Source organism: Schistocerca piceifrons, chromosome X (assembly GCF_021461385.2).
Source record: "Schistocerca piceifrons isolate TAMUIC-IGC-003096 chromosome X, iqSchPice1.1, whole genome shotgun sequence".
Taxonomy (NCBI): domain Eukaryota; kingdom Metazoa; phylum Arthropoda; class Insecta; order Orthoptera; family Acrididae; genus Schistocerca; species Schistocerca piceifrons.
Genome location: NC_060149.1, coordinates 125,531,253 through 125,556,466, shown reverse-complemented (window position 1 = coordinate 125,556,466; position 25,214 = coordinate 125,531,253). Strand labels below are relative to the sequence as shown.

General features: G+C 41.2%; 1 protein-coding gene across 1 annotated transcript in view; it reads left to right on the top strand.

Annotated features, from left to right (window-relative positions):
- Positions 1-25,214, top strand: part of LOC124722210 (dynein axonemal intermediate chain 3-like) — a gene marked incomplete at its 5' end in the record, with an annotated part of 287,800 nt that overhangs the window by 5,824 nt on the left and 256,762 nt on the right. The window contains 2 exons of the mRNA XM_047247406.1: positions 10,656-10,814; positions 17,283-17,434. Of these exons, the coding sequence (XP_047103362.1) occupies positions 10,656-10,814; positions 17,283-17,434 (311 nt within the window). The remainder of the gene's footprint in view (positions 1-10,655; positions 10,815-17,282; positions 17,435-25,214) is intronic.

Here is a 25,214-nt window from a genome sequence, read left to right as displayed (position 1 = left end):
GGTTAGCTGGAGCTTGAATTTGCGCATGCAACGACCTGATCTGCTAACTCCATTGTTAAATTACTCGGAAACGACGCAACGCTTAGAATTTTTTTCTTGACGATTGTGTCTCAGTACAATCTGCCCTGCAACCTCTGTACAAGCGTTTCAGATATAATTTTTACTTAAAAAATATTCCAAAACGTAAAGACACAAGCTGAAGTCTTCACCAAATGTAAGAAGGGAAATGAGAAGACAGTATCAGTAAAACTCTGAAAGAATGAAATCGTCTTCTGAGAAATGAACAAATGAATACTTGAGGAAGGGAGCTACCTGTGATATGAAAAAACAAAGTAGCATGAGTGTAATGGATTGAAAAGTACAGAACAATTAAGTAAAGGGAATATGGAATATTAGATAACATTATGAAACAGATGAATCGTTAAGTAGAAAAGTTTGAACATTGAGCTAATTTGAGCAACTTTCAGATTTGTCCAAACGTTAAAAATGTGGCTATAGTTATAGGAAAAGCGGGAAGGAATATTTTGAGTAACTTTTGAAAATGATATATAAGTTTTCTCATGGTGGTATGAAAGGAGCGGTATTTAATTAGAAGCACAAGAACAACTCAGTATGATGTAAATGTTTTAATGGTTTTGATTGCAAACTGTTAAACAATAATCACAAATTTCTAAAAAACTAATCAAAGAAGTATCTCAGTACCAAAAATGTTGCGCACCAGTTTTAAAATCTGTAATATATTTACCACAACATATTTCGGCACTACGTTATCATATTATCAGCTGCTATAAAACAAGGAAACAAATCAATACATCGTTATACTAGACTTATTGACGACTATGTGAATATATATATCGACCTGTAGTATAACATCCCTTAAACTCTCTATGCCATCAGGCAGCATCAAAAGTAAAAATCCAGCACGGAACATGCTTTGTCAAACACAAAACTTTTTCTTGAACCTCTCATGTTGGCACATGATACTCTACAAGACTCAGTTGCAAACTAAAGGCAGCTACCTTTACCTACCAAAGATAACACTGACCCATAACGGATGTATCACAGATTCCATCGATGTTACTGTTTATCGTAAAATCTTTGAACATTATATGTCAAAACCTAATATATTCTAGAAACCAATACTACAGCTATGTTACAATGTGTGCATCCATACAGAATAACCAACAGAGAACATTACACCCAACGCTGCTAATTAGGAATAAGTTGTTGATTGCTCCTAAAGGAAGACATCGCTAAAGCGAGCCCGGATACGCCCTTTGGACACTTATGTCTTCTCATTTTACACGCTGACACTTTCCCGTCACAAAGTGCAGAAAAAGTCAACTTCCTGTAAATATGACAGCAACCACCCTTTATCCTCAAAGGGAATAGCCGCATGCAGTCTGTGGTATTACCCACCGATCGCTGCTCGTTCTTGAGGTGCTTCGCCACCGCTGATAAGCCGTTCTCTTTATTATTATGCTCTTTCAACCACACTTTAAAATTTCTACCCGTTTTTCTTACGTACTTCAGTACACAATCCTGACACTTTATTTAATAAACTCTCGCTTTCCCCATACAGTTCTTTCCTGTGCCAGTCTTACGCGACACCCTCTGCCTCAGTTCTTCGTCCAGCCTAAACGCATCTTGAAAACTTTTGCTGTCAAATAACCTCGCCAGTTTACATAATTCTCCATTGTTACTCGACTCTATATTGCTGTGGATTTTTCTCGTTTTATTGATTTCTGTTTGCTGAACTTCACTGTGTCCTACAAGTTTAAATTCACAATACAGTTTTCATAAATATAATCTGAACATGGTGTATGATACATAATGAATTTTCAGTCTGCAGTGGAGAGTGCGTTGATATGAAATTTCCTGGAAGCTTAAAATTGTGTGCTCGACCAGGACCCGAACCTGAGTTCTTTGCCTTTCTCCTGCAACTGTTCTATTATCTGTAATATCCAAGTATGGCTTACAACACATCTGCTAATACCTCGTTTCCTACCCTTGAAACGTTACAGTTCTTCTACATACCTTACTGGATTAGCACTCCTACACGAAAGTATACTGTGGAGACATGGCTTAGCCACAGCCTGGGCGATTGTTTTCGTAATCAGTTTTCACTTTGCGGTGAAGTGTGTGCTGTTATGAAACTTCCTGGTAGATTAAAACTGTTTGCCGACCTAGACTCGAACCTGGGAATTTTGCTTTTCAGTACAAGTTTGGTGACATAACAAGTGGAATTTCAAGTTCAACAGTATACTGAAGGGTGAAAGACTGAATAAGGTAAGCCAGATTTTCACTTTGTGGAGAGGACCGTGGCCAATGACATGCAAGACAGCATTATATACCACAAGCAGAATTTGGGAAACGCCATACTGGATTATGTCTTTTACAGATGATGCCCATATTTGGCGAGTTTTATATTATGACTTACGTCTCTCGAAGGCTCATCGTTTTTGGTATGACATGCTGTAATAAAATGATGGGAAATATCATATTGGTGATTAAATAATTTGTATTTGGTTGTTTTTGTATTATAACTCGTATTTTATGAAAGTATGCCATTTCAAGGCAACAGTGTATTGAATACTTACCAAAAACGTCTAATTATTGGTACGATGTGCTATAATTCAGTGTTTGTTTCGACATATGAATGTTTAAAGTCTTCAGGATATCGAAGCATGAAAGACATTGACATACATGCAGTACCAGTTCATCATAGTGTAGTTTGCAGGAGGGTGGAGTTGTGAAGTGAAATGTAGTTAGTTCGTGTCCTACTATCTATAAATATATTTATATTTGTCTACGGTCTTCATAAAATATTGTGGTATTTTCTTATTGATTTAACATAGGTATGTTCTGTACATTTCAGAGCACTCTTTCTCTCAGGACTGAGTTTGTTCCATTTTCTGAACATGACAGGGAACATGGACCAACAAAGTGCAAAACTGCACTCTACGTAATGCTGGACTGCATCGCAATATATTATTTATTTATTTATTCGTCTCAAAAAATTCCAGATTATAGGGTACTAAATTCCATTATAATATTATATATGACTTTGTGCACAATCACGCAAGTATGTACACATATACACATAGACACACACACACACACACACACACACACACACACACACACACTTAAGTAAATTACAGAAAATTTAGCAGTAGTATTGCAGCACAGAATTTTTTTTATTTTATTTTACTTGCTTTATCTGTAAGAGAGCGTACAGTACTGCAGTAACAGATTTTGCTCTTTGTTGCTTAAAGTTTCGTGTTTCAATATTCTAAAAACTCTGCAACTAAATAGAAGCGGTGATCAATAATAATGATCTAAAGGATTTCTTAAAGAGTGAGAATGATGAATAATTTTTATTTTATGAGGAAGACTGTTATATATGTGTTTCACATTATTTGTAATGGAAATTTTAAATGGTAATATCTTTACTGACTGGAAATGTAACTTTCTTTTCTGTCTTGTATCAGTTTCATGGATATTGAAATTTTTATTCATGTATACTAACAATAGATCAACATAGCAAGCTTATTGATAAGGAAGGAAAGTGCGTTTTATTAGAGATAAGACAGAAATTTTACATGCGTTAATTTTTGGAAATAAACTCCGCGATTTTCGAGGCAGATACAACCAACAACTGCCACAGGAGAGAGCTGTTTTCACAAATCATGATGTGGAACACGTTCTGCGTGGGTCACCAGCTCTTTTCTAAGTGCCAACCAAGATGGAAGTTCGGCCAGGCGTGTTTCACGATGAGGTACATGTTCCGTGTGAGGACACCTTAAGCCATGTCTCCTCAGTACCCTTCCTTCCATAAGTATTAGTCCTTCACGGTATGCACGAGAACATCTGTAAGGTTTGGGAAGTAGAAGATGGGGCACTGACGAAAGCAAAACTATGAGGGCGGGTTGCTATTCGTGCTTGAATAGCCCAACTTCTTTGTTTACTTTTTCAATGTTACCAGTGTGCTGTCACGATAAACAAATAGTCTTGTGGATTTAAAAGTATTACATATGTAAATATGAAACAGTATTCTTCACAATAATTTATACAATGATGTGTGAACATCCTGCCTGGATCTGTACACACATGCAAGAAAATCTACGCCACATTCATTCACACATGTCTCCTTATTTATGTGCAAAAGAACAGACACCATTTTTGGTTCTGTAGCCATATATTATTACGATCCTGAGGAAATAAAGAGATAAGTTGCTATAGTGCACTGAAATGCATTAATGGGGAATGTTGAAAATTTGTGTCGGACCGGGACTCGAACCCGGATTTTTCCGTTTCTCGCGAACGGCCGCCTTGATCACATTGAGCATCTGGACACGATTCCTGGCTGACTCAAATTTCCAACTTGTCCTCACACTACTGACGTAGTAGCCCTGCCCATTACCCCCACCACTCGCAGTGATTCGCTGATTACCGTAAGAGTTTGAGCGTGTTTGTGTATCTGCACTGAAGTACTCCTTCGTGTGCACACAGCACGCTCATGAACGTTGATAACCGCCAGTCTTCTGCTTCGAGGGGAGTGGGTGATGCTATCATATCGTATCTTGAAGAGAAGTACACTGCTAGGCTACCTGGATCCGTTGTGCCATAATTGGAGTCAACGTTAGTATTTTCGCCAAATGATGTATGCAGGACACCATGTGGTTGTTAATGAAGACGGCTCTTTGTACCGTATCTAATGCTCGGAGGAGGTGGACTCAGACCCCCGTGTGGAGAGCTTGTAAAAGGCGTTTATAGTTCAGCGCCGTCATACAGCGGACATCTCCCGTCTCTCGTAAATATGATGCCCAAACACCAAAGTGAACCCATCGTCTGCAGCGTGCCCCCCCCCCCCCCCCCCTCCGAAAGCCGCTTCCCATGGCTCGTGACTTGACCATATGCTCATGTCGCTGTCTGCTACATTCCCATATTGCTCGATTCATCCTACGGCCACACAGACCCCTTCTTCCGAGCGGACAAATAAGACTAGATCATCCGCATAACTGCAGCGTTGGAAGTTGTGTCCCCTCAGCGTGATCGCCAAAAGATGTTGTTTCACCCCACATAGAAGTTCCTCTATTGCTATAGCATAGAGGACCATTGAGAGGAGACAGCCCTGTCAGACAGAACGTAAGACTGGGATGTGTCCTTCTGCCCTACCATTAATCATCACCCTTGACGAGACACAATGGAGAATACACATGATCATGTGGGTGAAGGCAGCAGGGAAGGCCACACGGTCCATCACAACAGTCAGGAAAAAATGGCTCACTTTGTCAAACATATGATCGAAGTCCACAGAGAACAGGGCACCACACAACAAACAGGCTGATTCAAGGGCGATCACATCTCTGTAGTTGCTAAGGGCTAGCGGATATTGCTGCCCCCTCCCCCAAACGCCACCCCAAACAAGTTTGTTCATATGAAATAACATGTTACAATACTCGCATAAGATACATTGCCACGTTCCTGGTGAAGATCTTGAAATCACAAATTTTCATCTTTCCCCATTGATGTATTTCAGTGCCCAGTAGTACCTAATATCTTTATTTCTTCTGTATCACATATATGGCTGCAGCGTCAAAAATGGCGCCTGTTCTTTCAGGAATGTCCGAAAGAAGAGACATTGCACGTATATAACTAGGGCGAGATGGCCCAGTGATCCTCTCAGTGCAGAGACTCAAACATGCTCGAACTCTTACGGGAATTAGCTAATCGCTGCACGTAGTGAAAAAGGTAATGGGCACGGGCACTACGTCATTAGTGTATGGTTAGGATGGAAATTTGAGCCAGTCAGGGACTTTGCCTGGGTGGTCAAAGCGAGCAGACTGCCTTTGGCAGTGAACCGATGTGGATGGAGCTCTTTTACATTCTCCCCATGGTGCACTCTTTTGAGGTGTTCATGTACTTTAGCAACCTTCACATGAGTGAATGTCTTTCGAAGAAAATGGTCAGTTATTACCCGAAATCGACGCTGAAATTCTTCTTCTCGACTGAATATGCACGTTCCAAGGCGCTGGAAGTAGAACGATTTCTTCAAGATGAAGTGAAGTTCCATGGTACCTATCTTGTCGGAATCCACCTATCAGTTGTGTGCAGCATGATTTACCTTAAATTAGTAACTGATGCGACGCGATTTTAGAGTAGACGAGAGACGAGCTGAAGTTTCGACATTCTGATGGCAACATTGCTCCAGTGACTGGATCAGGTGGGTCGCAGTCTCAGGACGATCCACATATTCGAACTCCAATTCAAAGTGCCGGCAGACGACGTGGTGTCTGCACTCTGGCACTATGGAATGATTCACAGCTACATCGCGGAAAAATGGGCACAATTCACCACCTACACTGTACTAAATGGAGGGCGATAGGTGTGCATCCATCCCACTAAGCATGTTCCGTCCTACCTCTACATCGGGGGATGCTGAGCGATCATCATATATAATGGTCAGCTGAATACATGCTCAGGTTATGGAAAAGAGGGCTGCATTCGCTCAGAGTATCGGCAGTGACAGATTGACCAGCTCCGACCTTCGGATTTGATGCATTCCACCTCCTTGATATCATTACTCCTCACATATGTAGTCACACTCTGGACAGATTCCAGACATATGCATGGACCTGAACCCCTGCAGGACATTTTGCAAATGGCGATGTCAAGACGAGATAAGGAGTTGCGACCGATTCCTAACGCCATCCGCTCTCCCACTCTACTAGCACTAGAAGGAGATGAAGAGACACCCTGTAACGACGTGGAAGTTGATGCAATGGTTGTGCCTCCACGTCAGGATTCACTCCCGTAATCTGACACAGAGACGTAATCTCGGAAACAGTGGTCCCCAAAGAGGAACTGGTGCACCCATGACACAGTCGCGAGCCAGTGTGATCTCTCCCCACCACAATGTGCTTTCTATGGGCGCCTCCACGCCGGACTGTGGCATGATTACCCTCCACCGGACCAGTCGTCGATTCACTCATCTCGGACGTGTAGATGTTGATCGCCAGCCAACCTGACAAACAATACCCAATGTCATACTATCACTGCAGCCACCATGTCCCATTGGGGAGGCTTTCGGAGACTTTACCACCCACTTGATGATATTGGCAGATGATATTGTCCCCAAATCTTTGGCTGAGAGTGCACAGGCGGCTGTTGGGTCTGCAGCACTGGAAGGATAGGATGTTTTGTGCAGTGAAGGGGTGGCTCGATATGATTGATCTGCTGCTACGATTGCACCTACGCCTCATGTTGTTACGAACCTTCCACTGTCTGTGGACCACCTGCAAGCTTACAAGAATGCCACAATCAATCTCAACATGTTCTGCACACATATCAAACTTCAGCTGCTGCGCAATATGCACAGGGTGGTGAACATATATGTTGCACTGATGCAGATAGTTCGACTAGAGACCTAACCAGACTTCTACAGGTTTACTATTTATGCTTTCCCTCCTGCTATGGGAGGCAGTGGAACAGCTGCTCTTGTGCAAGATGGAATAGAGGTAACTAATGTAACGAACTTACCTTTGGCACGTGGACTGGCGTTCGATATGCAGGAGACTCGACTCATTAATGTTCATACGCCTTCTGGGAGCAATCGCGGTTTTACAAGGAAGAAATTACGCCTCTCTTCTTGGGCTTATTGACGGAGACTTTAATAGTGTGCTGTCTGAGAAAGATCAACAACCGAACAGCACTCCATGCCCCGAACTGCGTCTCTAGTATTACACCTGCGTCTTGCTAATATTTGGGAGGCGATAGCTGTGGCTTAACTCGTGTGACCAGCGATTTCGCCATCAAACTTGATTGCATCTACGTATCCTCTGACCTTGCGACGGCGATTCTGGAAGTGGAGCTCTTGCTACGGCTTTCTCGGACCATAATGTATACCTCCTGACAGACACCTCCGGAGGCAGTGTGGAGAAGTGGCGGATTAAGGAAACTGAATGTGACACTCCTATGGAATCAGGAATGTAGGCAACTAATAGGAATTGTGTGGGCCTCGTGTGAACGTCGATTGGTGATGTATACATCAATGATTTGTTGATGACTTGATCGTGAAAGTAGCTTTTTAGTTGGTTACAATAGGGAAAGATATCTCTGGCACCGACAAACAACGGATTTCTATCATGCACTTCTCTGAGAACTTACAGTGCTCCTACGATACCCAGGTCGACAGATGTAGATCCGTCACGCCAAAGCGAAGATTCTCTCCCTTACTCGCCATAGTCTTGAGGGTGTCATGGTCCAAAAGAGATGCCAGGAGAGGATCGGCATAAAACCTCCCTCTATGCACAACATTATCTGCAAACGACGACAAAGACGACGAACGTTGGTCCATGCACTGGATCTCCTGGCTAGTTGCAGGTGACGATGAAGGTAGACATATCCCATGTGCCTGTTGACCAGTATCATGCCACAATGATGCAGCCTTGGTAGCAGTCTCCTAGACCCTCACTGGCACAATTAATAATACAGTGTTGGCATCCCTTTTGGAAGAGATCATGACTGACGATGTGGTGGATGATCTTGCCAAGGGGGCAGTTAATAAAACAACTGATTCCAGTTGGTTTTCTGTTGGAATTATATTGGACTTTTAAGGATCAGATGACCCCGTAGTGGAAGGAGATGTACCAAGAGTTGCTATCATTAGTGGTCCCGTACCATCTACTTTCATGGAAAGTCTCATTATTCCTGTGACCAAACCAGCTGGAGGCTCTCGTATTGAGCATTACCACCCAGTCTTCCTCCTGAAATCACATGAATTTTTAGGCTTCTCGCGAACAGTCGCATTGACCACCTTCGCCAACTGGTTCGAAACAAATTTTTAACCCCATCATTAAATTATTTCAATGCCTAGCAGCAGCGAATCTCTTTATTTCCTTTCGACCATAATCAAATATAGCTGCAGGATCAAAACGGTGTCTGTTCTGTTGTACATGTCCGAAAGACATGACGTTAAACTCTAGCACTGTGTGTTAATTCGGACATCACATCCCTAAATTTTTCCACATAAGATCTGGTTGGTACCTTCAACGAAGCCATTGAAACTCATGCTTTTTTCTGCAATGAACAACCACCTGGAATGCATTGATTCAAATTTTCTCCGCAACTACGATCAGAGTTAGGAACTGCTTTCTCCTATTTGAATATGACTCTGAGCACTATGGGACTTAACTTCTGAGGTTATCAGTCCACTAGAATTTAGAACTACTTAGACCTAACTAACCTAAGGACATCACACACATCCATGCCCGAGGAAGGATTCGAACCTGCGACCGTAGCGGTCGCGTGGTTCCAGATGTAGCGCCTAGAACCGCTCGGCCAATCCGGCCGGCTCTATTTGAATAGCAAAATACGCTGTGTAACAGAATTATAGGATTACTTTTCGAAATACCATTATTGTCTCCCATTCTGACAGACAAGTCTGAAATTTGGCTCAGTGGTGCCTACAACCTTTCTCTGTAATGGTGCAAATGCGTGGCCCCTTGCGACGTCACCATCGGCCTTGGCGACTCTTCAAACAGCAATGTATCGACACATGCGAACAAAAGATCAGAGCTCAGAAGTTCATGTGACGTGTACGGTGGTTTAATAATGACACATTGGCACCAAATTTCTCTATTATTCTGCCCAACGCCACCATGGACGTGACACACGATGGAAAGATCGTCACAGTCTCTCTGACCCACATTTCACTCCTTCTTTTCACACCTCTGCGATGGAGGTCGGAACCGCTACGTCCAGCGTTTCTTATGGGTGGCCGAAGAAAACATTTCAGACTCACCGCCGCTTAGAATCGTCACGAGAATGCTCCAGGGGGCGGCATAAAGAGCATCAATGAAACCACCCCTTCCCTTGGGACGTTGATTCCCACCCATTCTGCGGTCGAAACGACAATTAGTGGTGTGATGAGAAACAGGAAGATACAATCTTGACAACCTAAGTCACCGTTGGCACCTCCTGTTCGATTCAGTCCTTTTCGACAGATATCACGGGGCTGCAGCCACACTGAACGTAATCTCACCCCTTTGGGAAGCAGTGCGACCTCAAATTTTTACTCTCGTATACAGGGTAGAACGACAAGCGACCGTTGAAAACCATGCGACAAAATTTTAACATGATCCTAAGCAGCAAAGGGTCCTTACGCCTTTTCAGTGCTCCTGTTTCATGCCCTCCTGTGGCGTAATCAATGAGGGTGCCACATTGATACATACATGAATACAAAGGCAAAGGGTCCCTCTAAGACTCCTTCCCCCAATTCAGCAAAATGTGCCTTTACAGGAAAAAACCTGCGAGATACTCCTAGGGGCCTGCAGGAAGGCAACTGGCCTCAGAGATGTGTCAGGTTGTTGTCTATCTGCAGGCGTTTTGGGTTACATTGCAAGTTTCCTCTTTAAGGTACATTTTAAAATTCTCAATATATGTGGATGGGTGGCACTGAGGGTTTTGCCAAATCCTAATGTTATGATTTTGACCAATACCGTTGTTCTCAAATTGTAACGTGTTGTGTGTGAATAGATTCTCAATCGAGTGAGAGAAGGGAAACTTTCTTGTCTAGATAATAGCGATATGTTTTCAGTGCAAAGTAAATCTTTACCCGGAATCAATTCAACATTTACTTTATGTTTCAGCATGAAACCAAAACGACAATCACGGGAATTTTGTCCAGAAGTGAAGATCAGCTTTCAGAACGCGACCCCTGTGAAGAAGACGGAACCTACACTGCAGTGGGCATAGAGGAAATTGATAAAGTAACGATACACAGGAGGAGATACGACACTGGCGTCCAGGTAGGTGAATGTTGGTGTTTATGACAAGTTCGTTCGTATGGGTATCATCTGCAACAAGTATATAAATATTCGTGTCATAAATTCAAATGCGTTTTCTTGCTGCAGTCTACTTTTGTTGCACACGCATTGTGCTTTTTATTTATTTTTAATGTAAAATAATATAGTTTATTTTTGTATGTAATATTTGTAGATAAGGAAACAGCTTGCATCATAATTTTTGCTTAAATAAATTACTTTATAAAGTTATTCGTTTTAAGACAAAATCTGCGTTTCCTCTCATCTGGTTAGATGTCTCACTATTCCTTCCCTTACAAAACATTGACATAGTTTCACGTCACGGTCTTTTAGCTCCGTAGTTTTCAACTGCTGTAGAACACCACTATTAATCTGGCACTAACTGTAGATTTATTTTTCGAGCACTGTGATTCACTTCTGTTATAATTTTGTGTTTACTTGATGTTTTACCTTACTTGTTCATGCTGGTGGTACTTCCTTTCTCAGTCTCTACCTCTGTGTGTGTGTGTGTGTGTGTGTGTGTGTGTGTGTGTGTGTGTGTGTGTATTTGTTTGTGTGTGTGCATGAAAGCATCTTTTTATCTATCAAAGTGTAAGTGTGTATTTGTGCATGTCCAGGATCTCCTCCCAAACTCCCAAACCTCTGGAGGGATTTCAGCTAAATTTGGTACAGAAACAGCAGGTCTCACAAGTACACAAGTATCAGCATCCTGGGGTGTATAGCCTCCTAGCTGTAATAGGAGTGGAGATGCATGCGAAAACGTATTTTTTGTCTCGGCCCCTGGCTATAGACCGACATGCAGCCTGCCCTGTACACAGGCATGTTGTGTTGGAGATGTATCAGCCTGATTTATCGACTTGCTTTGCATGGCAGCTTGTACATCACGGACAAATAAATTATTTTCAAGCCCATGATGTATAACCTGTCCTGCATGACAGGCATGTTCTCAAGTAGTACTGACCTGCTTTATTGAAGTGAACTGCAGGGGCTACACATGCCGGTGAGCATTGCTGGGGACAGGTTGAGATGGATAGAAGAGGTGATGGACAGAGCGAGGGGGAAGAGGGGAGGGGGGGGGGAGATGCAAGAGGCAAGTGGAAAGGGAAGAGTGGCTGGTAGAGTTGGAAAGAGAGAGAGGAAGGGTGAGGAAGATATGGTGAGAAAGAATAGGGGTGGAGGAAATGGTCAGACAGAGTGGGAGAAGGAGATGAAGAGACAGAGAGAGTGGGGAAGAAGAGATGTACAGGTAGAGATGGGAGGATGGGGTAGACAAACAGAGGGGGAGAAGAGGTGGACAAAGAGAAGGGTAGGAGGCGGTGTGTTCACCATATGTGTCGAATGCATATATGGGGGAAGCTGCGGTAAAGAGACTAGTATTTTCACAGTATGTTAAGATAGCTGCAATCCTATCCTTCCAAATATCTTAAAATACTATTAAAATGTAAAAGAAACATTTCCATTCACATATAGAAACGAACACACACACACATAAAAACACACACACACACGTATAGAAACAGAGACAGCGAACAGAAGAGAATAGTAGATGGCAGCACGTAAGTAAACAAGTAATACAAGGGACATCACATGAACACACAGTTAGGCAGAAATTACTCGCAGTTCTCGTAAGTTTTGCATTAGTGGCAGACTAGTAGTGGTGTTCCACACTAGGAAGCCTTCGAAATACGAAAACTACGAAACGGAAAGACCGTGACGTAAAAATGTATCAATGTTTTGTAAGTGAAGTGTCAGTGCGACCTATAAACTACGACATGATGACAGAAAACACAGATTTTTGCTCAAAAACGAATAATTGTACGTAGTAATTTATTTATGTTGAAATTGTGATGTGAACTGTTTTCTTATCTATAAGCACCGCATATAAAATCGATTCCTTAATGTAAAAGGAGAAACGCGTCTGGAACAAGTAAAGTGTATTACAGTATAACGCGTTAAATATTTAGTGTTTATGTTTGTCTGTGTGTGTGTGTGTGTGTGTGTGTGTGTGTGTGTGTGTGTGTGTGTGTGTGTGTGTGTCTGCGTGTGTTTTTCCCTGTGATAGCATGTTGTTTCTAATACGACATTAAAATATTTTTTGAAGGGAAGTTTGAGAGTTAGCTCAAGTCTCAGGTCACTACAGTCACTATTCAGAGAATGTGTTCACTTTCTTTAATACAGGGGACTTTCATCATGATAAAATGCAATATTATTGATAACGGCAGTTTTTCTATGAAGCAAATTTAATAGATAACACAAATGCTGTGAACTGTTGCAGAGAAGAATGTTCAAATTGATCACACGAGAACTTCATTGTTGCTGTAACTGAATTCCAGCTTCAATAATATCTTGTCTCCTATCTCAAATAGAGCCGAGAAATTTGGACTTCACTTTCTTCTAGGTGCCACGTATATCACCAAGTAATCTGGCAGCTGTCGCCAATGAACAAAATATCTTTATCCTCGTCTTATAATATGTTCTCCAGGTAGTGTGCTACTTGCATAAAGCTGAATATCTATGCCGGAATGATATGATCGGGGTTTAGATGAAGCTATTTGAAATTCTCATGTTCCGCAAGTTAAGGGAACAATCAGTACTGGAAAATGAAACTTTGCTTGCAGAAGTTATACAAAATACCTTCTCCTTAAGAATCAGATTGTTGTTCGTCTGTCGAGCGCTCTAAAGACCGTCATAGTAAGTGGACATCATTATCGCTTTCGTCTAGTGCTAACACATCTTTATCGGTTATACCAGGAGAATTACTGATTTATAAGCTTAAAAATTTAAGACTCTTGGAAAAGTTGTCCTCTTGTGTTGCTTGGTGAATGTGAATGCTAAATTGAGATGTTTTGTTAGGGTCGCCGAAAGACAATGTCTGCAGCAATTGCAACTCGTTCGCCTTCATACATAGAATGGTTGTTACTACTTACTGGATAACTACTTCATTTACCCATGGTGTTTTTGTGATTCCTTAAGGCACGGAGAGATGTGATTTTGTAAATTTTCATCCGGTGTTCAAGGACGTCTAATGCTTTTGTTTTTGCAACATTACACCACTTGTAAATCCGCTTATAATTTGTTCATATCTTTTAAATCTAGTGTAGAACACCACTACTAGTCTGCCACTAATGATTGTTAGACATTTATTTATATATTATATGTGGCGCTCTATTAGGTATATAAAAACACACGCGTATTCGAACGAAACGTTGTGTCAAAATCCGAAAGCAAACGGGGAAGACCTTTCGGAGATATACTCGTACGATTTTGAACAAACCAACATTTACTTTTTTGTATGTATAGATATGTAAGCCTTGCTTTTCCATCTTCTATTATACACAATGTTTATATATTATTTGTTTTGACAATTTTCAGAACCACTTGAAAATGGCCTAATATAAAGAGCGAAACCGGTAGTCAAATTCATAACGTAATAAATAGCAACTAGAGAGATTTTTCATTAATTTTAAATTATGTGCAAATAGCTCATGCGCTGTCTGAGAAGAACGAGTAAAGTATTTCTGCCTTTATTTATTGAGAAGTGAATATCGGTTTGATCGGAGGAGCAGCTGTGATACATAAGTATGCTGTTGATTAAAGGAAAAATTAGAGCACAATAACAGTTTACTATATAGTATGCTTTTTAAGTTAACCTAATAACAGGGCAACAAGCAAAAATTGCTGGTAGTAATGTTGTAAGAGTACGCATTGTGATTGTTGTCGTAGACTAGGATAATAGGAGGTATAGAAACCGGCCAGGGTCACTAACCATTGCGGATGTGGGGACCTATTTCAGTGGAACTTGAGACCTCTAGCCTGACAGTTTCCACGTCAGATCCTTCCAGATTTTATACGGTTCTTCGTGCCAAGGGCGATTCAGACCGTGAACGGAAATTAAAAACTATTACACCGTTCGTTTCGCAAGTAAACACCTGCGAACTATACGAGTGGCCTTATCCGGCTGTTTACAAGGGCGTCAGATTAGGAAAGCGTGTTGTGGATAAAGGCGTATACTTTTTATGCCTGTCTTATGCAAAAAAGCTTTGACTCCAAAGTCTATTACCAGGTTCAAACGATTAATTCTGTATCTTTACGCATTTCACAGTCTCATTAGTACTGAATTCACATCACTGGGATGTCTTTTCACTTGGTTTCGTCCAGATCTTCAGTTCTAGCAGTTCCATACTATTTTCTTGCCTCTTGCGACTTTTAACACGCTGCCTAAACTAACTAGTTATAAATGTTAACGATTTCGATTCACTAAACGCAGTTGGTATATTATACCTCTCTGATCATCATGTAACCACTGGCATAGATCTCAAAAATATTACTGAACTTAGGTTAGAATCTTACTTATGTAGAGTAGATACGAGAAAAGGAAGACTTACCACATTTATTATAATTTTCCGTGTGTCCAAGATCCTTCTCGTTAGTAAATTTTGCAAAGAGTAGCAACTACAAGTATGTGCACAAAAGCATGATTTCATAATAAACTCTTTATTTTGTGTCTGTTTACTGAGTACTTGCAATAAGTTTTAACTTAACCTTAAATCGTTGTTAATTTTGTGTCTATATACTGAGTATAAAAAGTTTTAATTTAGCCTTAAACCATTGTTAATTTTAGTATAGATGTTCTTAGCTCTTGCAGTAAAATCTTATTGCTACGATTGAATAATATTGTCATTCAATATAAGCCCCACAGTAAGCTTTCCACCGGGGTTAACTATGTACTGTGTAAGAGGTACTGATAATGTTTTTATTTCACAAATCCAATATACAGTTCTCTCAGCCCATGGTATCCACTTAATTATGTGTGGCTGATGTGAATATAAGAGGGCAATTAATTAGCCAAATCTAAGTTCAGAATGCACTCCGCAAAGAAGTGAACTAGGCATATGTTTACAGCCGTCATGACCTGACTGAAAATGCAGAACATTGGCGCATTATTTGGAACACTTGTTACCTCATAATACACAATATCACAAAAAACCATGAATTATACTAGTAGTGAAGATGTCTTGTAAGCCAAAAGGCGAACTGTATTCACCTGTCACTGTATTTATCTGTAAACAAAAGCTCTGATGTTGATGATTGTAAGAAAAACTGCTAAATAATTATGATAATAATTTAGACACCTAAGAAAATTCATTATGAGAAGAAGATATAAGTCAACAATATAAAAGATGAGGAGTAACACTAAGAGTTAGTAACAGATGTGTGCAGTATTTCAAATTTATTTATTTGTTAACCATTGCTGTCAGTTTCAGCAATACTGCCATTTCTTTGTGCTACGCAGGACTACCTCAGGCAAGTCTTTGCGTACAGCTTGCGATACGTTAACGACACAAACTTCACCAAAGAAGTAAGATACAACATAAAAACTTCAAAACAAAATTCTAGTGGTTATAGAGAAATATTAACAAACTCAATTAAACTTTACTGTCATAACTGAAAACGAAAAGAAATGAACGCAATACGATTAACAAAAAACATGAACTCAGCCTGTGCGCATGCTATGAAATGAGAGATTTGAAAGTCATTTGATCTTCAAATTTGTTTTATATCCATAAGTAAAATTTTCGGAGATTTGTTCCTTTTCAAAACTTCATCTACTGTGTCCTCTCTATGGCTCATAAGGCATGTAGTAGGAATTTTGAAACACCTTGTATAAGGAAAAATTACACATTCAGTTTCTCATTCTAAAATCACAGCTTAATGTTGGTGGTTTGCGAGAAGATAGTGTTATGCCTCGTGTAAAAGGGAGAAATGCGTAACACCGTGTCTCAGAATTTGATAATTGCGGGATCGTTGCGTGTCATGAGTGCGGTATAGTGTTCTGCAATACTGCTTCTCCCGATGATCGCTGGGGCGTCATGAAAATATGCAATCAGTTTTAATCAGGAGCGCCATGCAGAATCTCAACTTCGCCGGGTGATTAGCACCTAATAGAACAGAGATGTTCGTTCAGCCGTTCGTGATCGTTCAGTTATGTCATGTACTTTGAGAATGTCAAATCAAAACACCTTTCAACCGCCTAAATTTCCAAATTGTTATTTTGTTGAGCAACCAATTTCGGCTATATATTATGCCATCTTCCGACCTGCTGACCGACGTGTAGGAAGATTCCCACCTCTGCTCCAGCCTAAATAGATGCCAGCATTCAATGACTGGTATCCGTAGATTTTTGAGACAGCGATCGGTTCAATCTTCACCTGCCGACCCGTATCTGCCATCCAAGTTCAGTCCGACTCGAACCCCCGCTGGTTGAGAGCAATTGTTGTTCATAAATATGGCATTTATGCATACTAGATTTCTCACTAATTTACCCCATATCGACCACAATAACAGATACGTAATAAGGAAGACATTTTATTATTCACTATCCTTCCAAGTGTTGCAATGTTAATGACCAGCTGTGTATTACATGCTCGGCTAACGATTAATATTTCTTCATAGGCTGTTCCTGAAGTTCAGTCCTCAGAAGTGCAGACACATCCAGGACTTCCAGTCAACGTGTGGTCACAGTACTCTTACGATGTCGACGAAATAGGCCAGCTGCAACCTGACATTTTAGTCAGGTCATCACGCTTCCTAAAGGCTAAACAATCGTAAGTTTGTTACACTTACAATTATATGTTTTGCGTATTATTATGATAATCCAAATACAAGATGTTTCTAATTGCTTTAGTAAATGATCTCCTAGAAGAAAAAAAATACAAAATCCCTTCGAAGTATCCATTGAGCACAACTCATTTTTGGTAATATTTGTAAAGCTGTTGTAAGTTGCCATCGAAGACTTCTTAAAAATAAATCAGTCGAACCATTACATTGCTGGCAACTTTCTCTGAATGCCCGATAAGTCTGCAAAATATATGCCTCTCAGGAATATTTTGAGAATGAGGAACTAACGGCAAATCCAGATGATTAACCAAGAAGGTGTACACACAAATCGGAACCTGAAGGAGGCCGCTGTCGTGCAGAAAACTCCAGGTTACTCCAGTACAAATCTGGCCAAACACACTAGATATGTTTTAATACCCTTATAAGTAGTGCTATCTTAATTTTATCATAATCGATGTTTATGGATAACTGACCGATATCGGTAACCGCAACAATTAAGGTTTCTAGCGGTCTAGACTGTTTATGTTCATCTTAATATACTAAAAAACCAATCTTTTCCACGAGAAATATTCTCAAAATTACTTATTTTTTGTGAAATTGGCATGTCTGGTATTCTGCCCTCTTGCACTGTAGTTGTCTTTTGAGGTTATTCTGCAATCGGAAAATCAGACACATGAACCGTGGAATGTTTTCTATATGCTAATGTTAGAGATAGGATTTTTGTTTTGTATATACAATTATTGCGCCTCCTCAATTACGCAGAATATCACACACACGCAAATCATCACTTAATCTGATTGCTTTTGTAATGAAAACATGCTACAGAGGTATTACGACAGTATGGTTTCACAAAGAATTTGTATACAGCCAGAGGTGATACTTTGTCTGAGGAGCACATTATATATGTAAATTTGTCAATTATAATATTTATGTCACTCTAATTGACTAATGGTTTATCGATTATGTTTCTGTTGTGTTGTAGATGCTGAGTAGAGTTTATGCGGCAATGTACATATTTATTACGGTTATCATATGCAGGAGAAACATTTTTAAGAAATTAACTCTTTCGCTGTCTAGTCTAGTTTGTCACTGAGAATTTTTTTCTCTTTGCTTTTTGGGGTATGCAAATGTTTCCAACTCCTCCATTAAATCCATTGAATAATATTTTTGGAAGTGGGAAGTGGTGGAGTAATTTATGATCTTCTACGTTGTTTCTGAATGGACGTCCAATGTTTTTTTATGTGCGTTGCTATTGCTGATTTTGTAAATTGTGTATGTGTGTAATAGTTGATGTGTTCAGTGTATCTTATTTGAAAGTTCCTACAAGTCTGTCCTGTAGTAACTTGAGCAAGTTTTATAGGCGATTTTTTATATTCCTGAGTGTGAGAATTCCTTTTTTATTGTTTAAGGTAGGCCTATGGACTAATTTCTGTTGAAGTTTGTTGTTTGTGGAAAAAGCTATATTCTCTTTGTGTTTGCTATTTTTTGAAACAAGTTATCTACCGAAGGTATGCTGGCCATACATTTGATTATATTATGGTTCCTGCTAAAAAAAGTGCTACGTTGAATTCTGGTACATACTACGAATGTGTCCATTCACTATCGTTTGAGCACTGCCTGGAGCTGTTAACATTGAGAATAATATCATGAGGTGGTATATTGCATAAGAGATGGGCTTCTATTACACTTGTCAATGATATCTTCAGCAGTTTCCATATGTGTTGCCTTTTCTTGGTCGGTCAGTTTGTGTGGCACGAACAAGGTACAATATTCAGTTTAGCAAAATCTGTGCGAGTAATGGCGTAAAATCTGTAACTGCTAATCATTAATTCCTTCGATATCACTCTCCAATAGAAAGTCGTCGATTTTCAACCAGCATCAGATGCACTATGATGATGTTTTTCATAGTTATGCGTGTTGACATATAATCCAGTTTGCTTATCACAATTTTTAATTTGCTGTTTGTAGTGTAATTTGGGTTGTTTCATTCCACTATAGCAATAATCGTCATTCCCACTACGTTTCACTGACTGAAGTGGATAAATATGCTTAGGCTTCGTATGTTCGACATTATGTAGCGAATTTTGACATATCTCTCCTTATGTGTACATATCTATATGTTGCCGTTTAGATGGCATACCTTCCACGGCACATTTTGGGCCCATCTTGTGTGAAAGAAGTTTAATTACACGATTTGTCTTCTCAGAATGTTTTTCATCACTTATTGATGTTATGTTGTAATGACTGCAGAATGAAGCATGTGGGTCGTTGATAACGGAAAATTACTAAACATACTGATAACAAGAACAAATTTTAATTTCAAGTAGGAAACAAAGTAATATTATATAGAGTTTCCCTTCTAATTCTGACATCAAGAAGAACTATGTTCATTTTGATTCAACAAGAAATTGGTTCATAAAAAATATGTTTGCTTCCAAAACTCTATCTGCTTATCCTACCGAAAAGCACTTGAGTGATATATTCTAGCAAAAATACACAACGATCATTAGAAGTTTTTAAAATAGAACTATGGCATTCTTTGCGCCACAAAAAAATCAGATCTATGTGAAGCATGTTCAGTGATGTAACTGACGGTAGCTCTGAGAATAAATTGCAGAGTAGAAATATTTTGTGTATAGGGAGTTTTCTTCTATTCTTGCGGTCATTTGTGTGGCGCACACGCTGGAAGCATGTTATACCCTTCACAATTCGTCGATAGTTGTGTAAAAATCATATTTCTGAGAATTTACGTTTCGAGCATAGCAACGAATGGAAATGAATAATGGAGTATGGCAAAACCGGAAAAGAAGAAAACTTAGACGTGGTGCTATAAAAGGGTTCTGAAAATTAGGTGAACTGATAAGATAAGAAATGGTAATTTCCGTAGAATCAACGGAGAGAGGAAAACGTGGAAAACAATGGCACATAGAATGGACAGGTTGATAGGACATGTGTTAAGACATTAGAGAATAACTTCCTTGGTATTCGAGGGAGCCGTAGAAGGCATAAACTGAGGGGGAAGACAGAGACTGGAATATATCCAATAAATAATTGAGTGCGTTGGGTACAAGTGCTAGTCTGAGATGAAGAGGTTGTTGGCAGAGGACAGAAATTCGTGGCGGGCTGCGTAAAATCAGTCAGAAGACTAATGATTTCCTCTCCATCAAAAAAAAAACTCTTGCCTCGGCAGCACTAGTTTCCGAGAAGAGTGGCGTGCATTCCTGCGTTGGGTTGCGTGCTATTCAAACGACCCTAATAAAGGCACACAAATTCCCTCATATTCTATGTATTTTTCAATGTTATTTCTTCTCAGGTCGACAATAGAATTCCGTGAACGAATTTACCTCATACAGATCTGCTACTCCGGCACTAAATTATATCATAGACACATTTAGAAGTGCTGATGGCTGTTATATTTTTAGAATGTAATTTGATTGAATACCACAGAGTAAGAAAACATTCAAAGTTCATGCGCTGTACAGTTCTTCATCCAAGGTAGACCTACAGACGAAATATGTCTACCCTCAAAGTATCCAGAACTGCGCTCTAGAGACAAGTGTTCCAGCATCTAAGCAATATCACTCAAAAACTTCATATTTGACTGCTGCAATCGAAGAACGATCAGCTTTCACTCAGGATGTAAGCCACCAATCAGCATCTTTTGGTCAGTCTGATGTGTATCTGTGTGTCATGTGACGTCTATAGTAAAGTCGACGAAAGAAGATCCCTGATAGCTGCACTGGGTGTGTTGCTGTTGCTTCAAGCGTCTGCCTCAAGAATCAAGCCGGCCGGCTGTGGTCGAGCGGTTCTAGGCGCTTCAGCCCGGAACCGCGCTGCTGCTACGCTCGTAGGTTCGAATCCTGCCTCGGGTGTGGATGTGTGTGTTGTCCTCTGGTTGGTTAGGTTTAAGTAGTTCTAAGTCTAGGGGACTGATGACCTCAGATGTTAAGTCCCATAGTGTTTGGACCATTTGAGTCAAGAATCAAGTAGCGTCAATTTATATATGTCTCTACAGCAGTCTTTCACCCTTTTTGCAGCTATATATGCGACAATTGTCTTCGCCTGCAGCCGTTTGCACTTCGCAGTTGAAAGCTGGCTACAATGATCTTCTTTTTCTGACTAATAATCTACGAGTCGTGTTTTTTAAGTAAGGTCCGTTTTGTTGTAGACACTAGTAGTTCTCGCGCATACCGCAACGAGAGCGTGCGTCGTGTACCAGCATGCCTCGGGAACAACTGTGCTCAGTTTCAGCTCTGTAGCTAACCTGTACGGTTCTGCTCTGTGCTTTCATAATGTTTAAGACTATCAACTAGCTCGCCGCGTGTGACGTTCGCTCAATGATACGGTTTTTGTCAGCAAGGGACCGGTCTGCTGCAGAAATTCATCGACAGATTTGCGAAGTGTATGGTGATTCTGTAATGAGTGGAAGCAAAGTGTGTAAGTGGGTACGAGAATTCAAAGATGGCCGTGACAACATCCATGATGAGGACCGCACCGGTCGCCCTTCTTTGATTACAAACGATTTGGTGGCTTAAGTTGAAGCAAGGATTCGTGAGAACAGATGCTTCACAATAACAGGTCTCTCAAACGAGTTTCCTGACATGTCGAGATCAGTGCTTTACAACATTGGTTCAGAACGCCTAAAGTTTAGGAAACTGTGCTCCTGTTGGATCCCAAAACTCCTAACAGAGGACCACAAAAACCAAAGATTTGAGTGTGCAATCAAGTTCTTGACTCGTTATCACGAAGAAGGTGACGGCTTCTTGAGTCAGATCATAGCTGGAGACGAAACATGGGTTTCGCATATCCCACTGAATCGAAGCAACGGAGCATGGAATGGCGTCGGTGTTTTGGGACAGACATGGTGTTTTGTTGATTTACTTCATTCAACGAGGAACCACTATCAATGCAGAAGCATACTGCCAAACCCTGAGAAAGCTACGCAGAGCGATTCAAAACAAAAGATGCGGCATGCTGAAAAAGGGAATTGTCCTTCTCCATGACAATGCAAGACCTCACACTGCAGGTCAGACCCGCGATTTATTGGACTGTTTTGGCTGGGAAGTTTTATACCACCCACCCTACAGTCCTCATCTTGCGCCAAGCGATTACCATCTGTTCCCCAACCTCCAACAACACCTCAGTGGCAACCGTCAAAATGATGACGACGACGTGAAAACGGCAGTGAACTCTTGGTTATCGGAGTAGGCGGCAAGTTTTAATGAAGAGGGTATTTTAAAATTGGTTGAGAGGTATGATACGTGTTCCAACAAACTTTGCAACTATGTCGAAAAATAGAGTGAAGTACGTTCTTTCTGAAAATAAATTTACTTTTTTGAACGAACCTTTCGTTGTGTACTTATGATCAAACAGACCTTACTTAAAAAACATGCCTCATAATTAGGATCTTGTTTAACAATGGAAAATCCAGGGTAGAATAATAACAGTGTTATGAAAAGGATAGATTGCTACTCATAGTGTACTGAAAATTGTGAGTTGCAGACAGGCACAACATATACTGACCAGCCAGAACATTATGACCACCTATCTAATAGCTGATATGTCCACTTTTGATATGGAGAACAGTGGCGACGCATCATGGTGTGGAAGCAATGAAGCCTTAGTAGGTCGCTGTAGGAAGCTGGCACCGCATCTGCACAAACAAGTTACCTAACTCTGGCACATTACAGGAAGGGGGCGATGAGCTCTGATTCCACGTTCAATCAGATCCCAGATGAGTTCGATCAGGTTCAGATATGGCGAGTTGTGCCGTCAGCACATCAATCTGAACTCACCAATGTGTTCTTCGAACCACTCCATCACACTCCTGATCTTGTGACATGGCGCATGATCTTGCTGAAAAATGCCACTGCCATCGGAAAACTTTATCGTCATGAAGGGATGTAAGTATTCTGCAACCAGTGTATGATACTCCTTGGTCGTCATGGCACATTGCACGAGCTCCACTAGACCCATGGACGCCCACACGAATGTTCACCAGAGCATAATGGAGCTGCAGCTATCTTGTCTCCATTGCACATTGCACAGTACAGGTGTCAAGGAGCTGTCCCCTGTAAGACGACAGACTCGCGTCCTTCCATAGACATGATGAAGAAAGTAACAGGATTCATCAGCCCATGCGATGCTCTGCCAATGTGCCAATGTCCAGTGCCTATGATTACATGCCCGTTCCAGTCATAATTGCCGATGTTGTGGTGTCAACACTGGCACATGCATGAGTTGTTGGCTATGGAGACTTGTCGTTAGAAGTGTTCAGTGCACTGTGTGTTCAGACACACTTGTACTTCACCCAGAATTATAGTCTGATGCTAGTTTCGCCACAATTCGCCACCTGTCCTGTTTTACTCAGCCTACGACGTCCGACATATGTAAAGAGGGGTGGCTGCCCAAACCCACAATGTCTGGATGTGGTTCAAATGGCTCTAAGCACTATGGGACTTAACATCTGAGGTCATCTGTCCCCTAGACTTAGAACTACTTAAACCTAATTAACCTAAGAACATCACATACATCCATACCCGAGGCTGGATTCGAACCTGCGGCTGTAGCGCCTAGAACCGCTCGGCCACAGAGGCCGGTTAGGACGTAGTTTTACCTTGGTTTCGCCACGTGTTGAAGACTCTCACCATAGCATTTCTTGAACACCCAACAAGTCATTCAGTTTCCAAAATGCTCATGCCAAGCCTCCAAGTCATCACGATCCGCCATGAGTCAAACTCAGAAATATCGCATGCCTTGCCCATTTTACAGACAGACAGCACGCTCACTGATACTACATGCACCCGCCAGGCGACACTGCTATAGCCTGGATGGGTTTATATCGATAGTAGATCAGTGGTCGTCATGTTTTGGCTGATCTCTCTCTCTCTCTGTGTGTGTGGTGTGTGTGTGTGTGTGTGTGTGTGTGTGTGTGTGTGTGTGTGGTCTAATTCAGAATAAGGCTTTCTGGCTGAAAGCTTACTTGTCTAGGAGCCAAAATTACTAGTGTTGTGTAGGTCGACAACTCACCATTTTTAAATTACAGAAACTTGGCACCATGTGCTCCGATTAGCCATGGGATTGCCCTGTTGCCGTTCATCAGTTGACGGGCAGCGTTATAGTTGTCAGTTCAAACACACAGACGTCCATCGCCCCGTCACTGCCCCAACGTGATACGCACACATGTCGAATAGATCTTGCTGTTTGTCTCCACTTCACGTCAGAGGCATTCACACGTAAGCCTCGCTTCGAAGCACACGCACACCTCACCTGTGATTTAGGCATACAGTAAGCATGGCAGCACAGTATTCATTTGAAGAACAACGAGACATTGTTTTTGTTTATGGACTAGCCAACGGTAATGCTCATGAAGGTCGACAGTTGTGTGAGGAATGGTACCCAGCAAGACGCCAACCACACCCGCAAACGTTTACAGCAATTCACTGGCGACTTGGCGAAACAGACTCGTTAGCGGGATATCATGGCGATGCTGGAAGACCTCGAACACGAAGGGATGCTGCATATGAAGAGACTGTTCTCGTGCGGTTTTGCCGGTGGTTTCTCTGACGTGTTGCACGAGATCCTGACTTCCCTTCTACTGTATTGTTTACCGACGAATGAACCTTCCATCGGGATGGCCTTACAACACTCGAAACGTTCATTACTGGGCAAGGGGAAATCCTCACGTCACGTACGTCCACGGACACCAGGAACGATTTTCGCTCAACATTTAGGCAGGCATTGTGGGTGACCATCTGATGGGGCTGG